The sequence below is a fragment of the Pygoscelis adeliae genome, unplaced genomic scaffold, assembly GCF_000699105.1.
Source record: "Pygoscelis adeliae isolate BGI_AS28 unplaced genomic scaffold, ASM69910v1 Scaffold13, whole genome shotgun sequence".
NCBI classification, from domain to species: Eukaryota; Metazoa; Chordata; class Aves; order Sphenisciformes; family Spheniscidae; genus Pygoscelis; species Pygoscelis adeliae.
Window position 1 is genome coordinate 3,800,816 of NW_008824499.1, and position 8,742 is coordinate 3,809,557.

Genomic DNA, 8,742 nt, shown 5'->3' on the forward strand with positions numbered 1-8,742 from the left:
CTCCATCAGGTCAATGACATGATGTTAAGTCACTGCCAGCCTCTCCTCTAGACTGTCTTACCTTATGTCAGACAGAGCATTTATTACTTACAGTTCTTACAGAAATGTGGCGGTTTGGCAAAAACCAGCTTACAGAGCTGTGGGATTATCACAAGCACAAGGACCTGAATTAGACAAATCCCAAACACTTCTGAGAAATCCTGTCACACGGAATGTGATGGAACATGGTGTTGGCAATACAGAAGTCATTGACATTTCTTTGGTCCAGTCTTACATGGATGGCAGTTTTAGAAGAGAATGCAAAGAGGAACAGCAGGTGTTTTATGAGAAGTCCATCACCTACCTTTGTTGATCCAGTAAAAGCAATTTTATCAATGCTGTGATGGGTAGAAATAGCAGCTCCAGCTGTGGGGCCGTAGCCTGGCACAATGTTCACCACACCTGGAGGGAAACCCACCTAAAACAGAGGTTAAATACAGCTCTGTAAAGAGAGATTTTAAGCACCCTGGAGCTCATCTGCACTCCTGAGAGCTGCAGTTCAGTTCTCAGGAAGCATGAATTAGTTGCACTATATTCCTTGCAATTAAAAATTGCAAGTTGCAGACAAGGAGCCCATACCAGACACACCATGTTTTCCAGACTTTCCAGTAACGTGGCTGCATGCTACCAGCTGGAGTAGACGTGGGTGAAAGTAACAGCCATGCTTAGGAAATGCCAAGTTCAGTAAGAATTCTTGGAGGAGTCCCAGCTTCAACTCAAAAGAGAGTGAGTCTTTTGGCCAAACTTGGCCCCCAGCTACTGCTGTGCAGCTGGAGCCAAGGGGTAACTGAATGAAAGTTTGTTTTGAACAAAGGTTGAAATTTGTGGTTCTTCAGGGGCCAGAGGGATTAAGAAGTCAGTAAAACCTCACTAGATGATGGGGCTAATAAAACAGGAATACAAGAGAAGATGGTAACAGACTCATGTCAGTTTCTACCACATTTACAACCTAGATTAGCCAACTAGTAATTCTGCCAAAAGAGACAAATGGCAAAACTTTAGGTGAAATTCTAGTGCGAGGAGAAATGCGGGACTTACTGGTCTGTTTTTACTTCCTGAAACAAGAGTTTCAAGGATTATGCTCTTCTAGGCTAGCCCTCCCCTACTACTGATTGCACAAGGTTGTTTTCCCTGCATTTTGTAACAATGGAATTGCAGGATATTAAGCGTTTGCTTCATTGCTTGTGGCTTTTTAATATAAAATCTCAATAAATGCAGTTGCGCCTTCCTAATATAGAAAAAATTGAAGTAATTGCTCATGTACTACCTTGCAAAAAATGATCTTCATAAGGTTTTTTTTTTCCTTTTTTTTTTTTCCCCCATAAATCGGAAGGGCAGTCTGATTTCTTCTGGGAATGTGACAATGATAAAAGTGAGTTTAACAGAGTTTGCATCTTGGCTAGTGAGTTTTCAAAAAAATACTGTATGTCAAACTGTGCAAGTAATGGTGTTTGGAGTCAGCAGCAAAGCCACAAGGAAGCAAAAAATTGGTTCAGGTCACCCTGAGCCAAAAAGTTTTTTCTGTTTTTCAGCAAAAATGAAAGCCAAAATATTTTGGTTGGCCCAAAATGATTTCATTGAACCTAACACATAGCTTTGCTTGTGTGTTAACATCTTCTGCATCCTTTTAAAGATGAAAAAAAAAAAGTTTAACTTACTCGTCTGAAAAACTGCAAAGAATTTAGCTAATTTTGGGTGGAGAAAGGAGCATCTTCAAATAAAATTATTCTGCTCTAATTACACTTCTGCCTTGAAGGTCAACTGTGAGAAACAGGCAGCTTAGAATTTCAGCTAAAAAACTTAATTTCATCAGAATTCAATGGCTTTTGGGGGGGAATGCTATGCCTGTGTTTGGGGAGCTGTGTGTCAGAGTGAAAAAAGCAGTGGTGTGGCAGGGCTAACTAGAAGTCATGAAAACTGCACCCTATGCTCACTCGTCTTGTGTAATCTTATTAAGTCAATTAACTGCAGGAGATACTTAACTGGTAGTATTTTTGCACTGCCCTTCCCGACGGAGGAGCCCTAAGTGTCAATTATTAAGGTATCCTTCTATTTTCTCCCAGGCTAAGCCAAGAACAGACAAAATCATCATTATCATTAGACTGAGCCTAACAAACAGACTTTTCCAGCCGAGAGGCAAAAGCATAGCACATCTACAACTCTTTTAGTTTTCCTCACAATTAGTCACATACGTAGATATAGGAAGCTGACGTACTGACAGTCTTGGAAAGTACTGTGCACCTCCCACCACCTCTGTATGATTAATAGATCTGAGGGCACCTGAGATCCTACCTGACAAGCCCTAAACCAACATTTTGAAATCCCAAGCTATGATCTTCCCTTTATGTCAGTATCGAGTTGGCTTTAAAGGCCAGACATAGCTAAATTGTTCTACTAACCGCAGAAATTATGAAGAATTGTTTCCTATGGCACTCTTTGTTGAATTATCCCACTTAAAAATGGTACAAACTCAACGCTGCTGTCTAATCACCCTCTTTTTTCTCCCATTGTCTAATAAAACTGAGCTGTAGTCTTTCCCTCATTTGGGAGAGGGGAAGACAAGGCAGAAGAATAAAAGCACCATTTTTTCTCTGCAGCTTCCTGAGAAAGAAGAAAAACCTACAGGTTTTGTGATCTTTGCTACCTCCCAGATAGCCATGGCCAGTCATGAAGGCCTTTGTAAGAAAAGTCTGAAGACAGAGGTTGTTCTTACTTTCCTCTGTGAGGCTTTAACGTCTTTAAAACCTAAAAAACTACACAGCCAATTCAAAATACAGTCTTGCTTATGACCTTAAAAGAACAGTACCTAGACGGGATGTTCAGATTTCCTTACCTCCTTGATCAGTGAGCCAATGTACAGTGACGTGAGAGGAGTTTGTTCAGCTGGCTTAATAACCAAAGTGTTTCCACAGCACAGCGCTGGTGCCATCTTCCAAATGAGCATTAGCAACGGGAAGTTCCACTGCAAGAACACAAGGCTGGTCAGATCAGCCAGCACAGTCACCTACTCACTTCCACGCAGCATCTTCCCCACCTTCACACAGCTCAGGAAGAAGCAACTGGGAGGACAGCCACAGAGAGAAGCGGCTGCTTACAATACTGCGTTTGCTTGGACTACGGAGTATAACTTCCTTGATTTCCCCATGAGATCCCAAATATTGCTGGCAGTCCTCAAGCTAATCCTGTAAGTTGGAAAAACCTCTGCATGATGTGACCTCATTCTTTACAGGAGTTTGATCACACTTTGTGTAGAATTTTGGCTGTTCACAGAGATTGTGTTGGAGGCAGTGTCCTGATGCATCACTTTTATACAGCATCCTTATGTGGGGGAATGACAAGGTGCAACTTCTCATTGAAAAAAACTAATTTTTCTGTGTTAGGTATTGGCTGAGTAGTTAGGAGTTATACAATATCATTTAATTCCAGGTTTATAACTAGGAAACTGCAGTGGGTTGTTCAGTCACGGAAATCCAGGGGAGGTCTTATACTACCTTCAAATTGTAAATTGCTCCTTTCCAATTAGTTTTCTTATCTGGAATTAGGAACCAGTCCACATCAGTTTCCTCTGTGCTAATCTCTTTCATGGTCATGTGTATTTGTAGATCCTGGAGCCTAAGCAAGAAGTGGAAAATGTAGCTCACACTGAATCTCAGAAAGGTCATTTGGCAGCAGAAAGGATTTCTTCATTAAAAATAATTAATGCTGCTTTAGGGATGATGGAAGCAGGCCAACAGTAAGGGGACTTCTTGGCAAGACTCAGGCCAAGGGCCTTCAGCTATCAACAAAGAAGCCAAATATGTTAGGAATCCACAAATTCACACTTACAAATAAATTAGCAGTGTAGCTTTTAAGAGATGAGTTCTGTTCTCACTGAGCAGCTCTGAGACAAAGCAGAATTTAGCCTAATGTGCTATTCTTCAGCTTGCCTCTCCCTCTTTCCCAGACCTGTTTCGTTTCAGTGATCTTCTCCAATGGCCACATCCCATGAGTTGCCCATTTGTCTTTTTTTCCTAAGCCTTCTTGAAGGCCTGACTTTGCAGCTTGAGCCATCCACACCTACACTACTTTTCTACACTTTCAGAGCATGACATCACTCCATTAGGAGCTTTCCATTGCAGAATGGCTGGTGAAAGTAACAGTAAAGAACTCCAGGACTGCCTCATGACATCACCTTGGGATAAAGCTCAGTCATATGCTGCACTTTGTAAGAACTTCACTTGCTAAGACCATTGGTTTAAATATAGTCAAGCCACAGGAAAAAGGGAGGATTGTTAATTGGTCTAGGAAGACATATGCAGAATAGTGACAGAATCTCTTCAAATCAAATAGGAATATACAAACTCACAGACTGTTGGTGTTAGAGATCAAACTGGAAAAAAATGAAGGGGATTTGTTCTAAGTAAACTGAAGACAGACGTAGTTTTGTTGACCCCAATCATCCTTTTCACAAACACAGTGTTGAACTTGAGTCAAATTTTGTTCTGTACTTTCTATTGTATTTATTGCTGATGTAGGGTCAACCTGAACTATTAGAAGTCCCACTATGTCCCCTTATAGCAGCCCTCCAAAGCATCCTACATGTAGGCTTTTAAAGGGATAGTTTCCAAAAGCATTGCTGAGTGCCAAAGGTGGCTAAAGTGTGACCAGGAGATACCTTTCAATTGGTAATCAACATAAGGAACCTGATGTTTTGATCTTAAGTCACAAATTCTACTTGCTCACAAGCAGGCACATTGCTTGTTCAGCCAGAAAAGCTGTGCAGAAGTCATCAAGCCAAACATCTGAAAACTAGTACCAACCATCTCCCACTTTGCCTCACCCTGACATTGCTAAATAGACCATACCACCTTATCACAGGGGACATAAGCTCAGAGAAGGAAAAATCAAAATTTCCCCAGATATCTTTGGGAACTTATCCAGACCTGGTATTCCCAGGGTCCAGCAAATCCAATACCCCACATGTATTTCCTTCAGTCTCTCCTGTAACCTTATCCCAAAGGTCAAAATCTTCCATGGACTCTTATTGATCCAAGTATCCAAACAGAGAATCTTGGCACATCACCATTTGCCTCATGGCCTGTAGGATACCATGTTCAAAGCCTTTTACAACCAGACAGGAACAAACTATGTCTCCCATGTAGCTGTAAAGTCTTCCTGGCCGTCTGTTTAAACAGAGCAAGCAATACACACTAAAATTGGAGGTATTCCAAGAACTAGCCACACTGCCCCCTCAGCAGAGAATGAGACCTCAAGGAAAAGAAAACTCTATTCAGTGAGATTTAATCATAGAAAGCTACAAGAACAGCCGGTGGTTATTAATAATGGATGTGATTTAAAACTCAAAACTATGCATCAGCACTAGGCAGCAAAAAGCTAGCACACATAACGACAAGATGGTTGTCCCAGCAGTGCAAGAGTCAGAGCGCTCTGACTGGTCTCTGGTGACTGCTGTCAGCCTTAGAGAGGAACACAGCATCTGATTAGGAGACCCACCCTTCCATTGCAGAGGACTTTGCGTTGCCAAGAGCAATTGGCATGGGGGTAAAACAAGAAACTACATCAGGCAACTGAGATGGGAGTTCCCTACAGAACAGCTGGACTTAACTAGGAAGCAAATGGCTGCAGTATGAGATGGGGAGTGCACATGTACTTCTTCCAGTTCTAAGGGAGATGCAGGGCACCATAACTGCTACTTACTGGAGTTATAGCTCCGCAGACACCCATCGGTTCATGCCTGGTGAAACAGACAAAATTTTCATCTGCAAGACAAAAGAATAAAGGAAGACAAAACCGTCAAAATCCTTGCTTCTAGAGAAGGTGTAAGACGACTGCACATTAACAGGTTGGGGACAGAACTAAAACCATGTCAGACAAAGAACCCTATATCTGTTCATCTTAACTCATGCCTCTGGGACACCCCAGGCAGATGAAGCTCTGTTTGAGAATAGATCTTGTATTAGCTCAAAAGCCAAACACTGCTCCTGTTCACAGTGGAGCCTTTTAAAACCAGCGGTTCAATTCCTTCTGCAATCTCCCTGTGTTGAGGCTAAGGTGGAGGATAACTCCCTACCACACTGAAGAGCAAGCACAAATTTCATTCAGATTGTGTCTCACTGAAAGAAGCAAAGCACTTGTTTCCCTGAGGGGGAGAGTTTTTAAACCCATTTTGTACAGGAATCATATTCAGTGTAACAGGAATTGCACTTCTGGTAAGCAGTCACAAAAAGATGAAACTCTGGGAATAAAGTAATACCATTCATCTTAAAATACTGCTATTACTCTTTCAAAGAGAAAGCAGGAAGGACATTTTCCTTACAAATTCATTCTTGCTGAAAACCTAGTTTCATTGGGAAGATCTGACAGAAAACATGAACATTTCTAATTACAGTTTTTGGAAGTGATCTCAAATCGGGACCAATGAGCAGTGCCCAGGCAAGCAAAGCTTCACGTTACTCTGAATGAGGGTGACAAATCTCAATTTACATGACTGACATCGCTCCCTTTGCTGCCTGCACAGACTGAACTAGTTCAGCCCTTCAGAGCCCTTCCTCTGGTGACTCATTTTTGTCTGCAGTGCCTGTCCTTCATACAGCCTCAGTGATCACCCACATTCAGGGACAAAGCAGGCTGATTTTGAAAATACACCATCGTGCGACATGGACATCCATTGTCTTAACTTCTTGTGCCCAAAACCGTGTTTGAACTTATATAGCTGAGCCAAAGTCTTCTCTCTGTCCCTGCCACAACAGTGCAGTGTGACTGCTCTGGCTCCGCAGCCTAGGAAACATTTTGAAAAACCTCTTTCGAGTGTCAGAAAACTTGACAGGGTCCCTCCAAGAGCTCAGCGCTTTGGCTTCTGAGAGAAGTCAACATCTCGGACCTTGTCTTTAATAAAAGTTAAGAAAAAGCACTACATGATCTCTCTAAACAGTGAACCAGCGCTGTCAGGGATGCAGGAACGTCAGTGAGGTGGGAGGCACTGGTGGATTCCACATCAACCCTCTGCCACATCTCTGTGAAATCTAGGACAGCACAAGCTCTGCTGCCTTCATACAATTCTCCCTAGAAACCTCTGTCCTTCCACCCTCTGGCATCTTAATTTTTTTCAGTGATACCTAATGAATAAACTCCCCTATAATATGTGGGTTTTTCTTCTTTAAGAATTAGTCTGAATTTAAAACCAAAAAAGGTTTCTCTGTTAAAAAAGCAACAAAAGAGCCCATCCATTATTTTCCAGAGATCTATCCAGGCATTCACATTGTTCTCCCATTAGTTTAAATCTTGAAACATATCTACTTAAAATGCATCCTGAGACAGAAAGGAAATGCAAGGCTATTTTTGCAGGTTTTCAGAAGCCAGCCTTTCCATACATCTCCCCCCCAGCAGGCCTCCCTCCCTGATTCCATCCCAGCTCTGAAACTGGGTCTGAAGGAACTTACCCACTGGGATAGTTCTGCCCTGAATTTTGTCAGCCCATCCAGCGTAATATCGGAGTGTTTTTATACAACCTTCCAGGTCAATGAAATAGGCCTGCAGGAAAGGTTTTCCTGTGTCCATTGTTTCCAGAGTCTAAAAAATCAAATTGCATCCAGTCAGACAAGTCAATGTTTTTTTTTTCTTAAAAAAAGCTTTTAGAGAAACTCCTTCTCAATTTTACTTCCCCTTGTGCTGCAGACATGGGGTTTCCTTCCCTCACCTTCTATTTAAGGAACGAGTTCATTAATACAAATAAGATAGAAGGGAGACTAGACCAAATAACCCTGATGCATATACAAGTTACTTTGTTCAGTGATTGCAATTAAAATGCATCTTCCAGAAGCCCCCAGAAGGTGGCTGTGGGTGGGATACAGGGCTGTGGTCTGGGGCACTGGTCAGAAATGATGTGAGTGTCATGACTTCACCGCAACTGACCCTCCGACGCAGATGTTCTGGATTCCAGATGGTGTCACTGAAATCAGTCAGACCCACTTTCCTTTTATTTGGAAATCTATTTCTTCTGTTTCATAACCCTAAAACCAACCTCTGAGAAGCCTCTTTTGTCCACAGGATGATAAAAAACACATTTTTTACAGAGTTCTGGTAAAGTAACCTTTGGGCTCAGATCTGTGCTGAGACTAAGGCAAGGGAGAAGTTGCTTCACTAAAGCTGCACTGATGCTGAGCAGCTCTAAATGAAGTCCAGTCTCAGCCTGTGTCCGTCTCACTGTTCTGGACATTCGCTCAGTGAATGCTTTGTTCTCTACTCAGGTCATTAAATGGGATATTGGTGCAAATGGCCAGCACATCCATAAAGGAAGTACTATCCCTTGGTAGATTGAAACATCTTTGTTTACATATGAAGTCATACCCTGTCATCTTCCACAGACATTAGGGTCCAAACAGCGCTCAAACAGACATTCCCCTTGGAATGACTAGGATTGTTATCCACTCTGAATGTCTGCTAAAACGACTGATTTTTATAAGTCATTACTTAGCATGCAGCCAAGGCAGCTACGGCTGGTTTTCTGCAGTGAAAATAACAATGCCAAACAAGCTCTCCCAGATCAGAAGGACAGCAGAAAGCTTGAAATGAGTGTCCTGGTTATGGAAGAAGGAGGGTCTTCTGAAGTCACATCAAAAACTGAGCAGAAAATGAACAGGGTGGATTCACACACATTTTTTTTCCCCTTTTATATGCTGGCCAGAATTGCCTTCGGACCTGGAT

The 8,742-nt window shown here is 42.1% G+C and overlaps 1 protein-coding gene across 1 annotated transcript in view; it reads right to left on the bottom strand.

Annotated features, from left to right (window-relative positions):
• The window catches only part of ALDH1A3 (aldehyde dehydrogenase 1 family, member A3), a 37,333-nt gene that overhangs the window by 17,532 nt on the left and 11,059 nt on the right, over nucleotides 1-8,742 (bottom strand). Inside the window, exons 4-7 of the mRNA XM_009321468.1 lie at nucleotides 7,479-7,608; nucleotides 5,737-5,798; nucleotides 2,873-3,001; nucleotides 344-457 (exon numbers count right to left, since the gene is read on the bottom strand). Of these exons, the coding sequence (XP_009319743.1) occupies nucleotides 344-457; nucleotides 2,873-3,001; nucleotides 5,737-5,798; nucleotides 7,479-7,608 (435 nt within the window). The remainder of the gene's footprint in view (nucleotides 1-343; nucleotides 458-2,872; nucleotides 3,002-5,736; nucleotides 5,799-7,478; nucleotides 7,609-8,742) is intronic.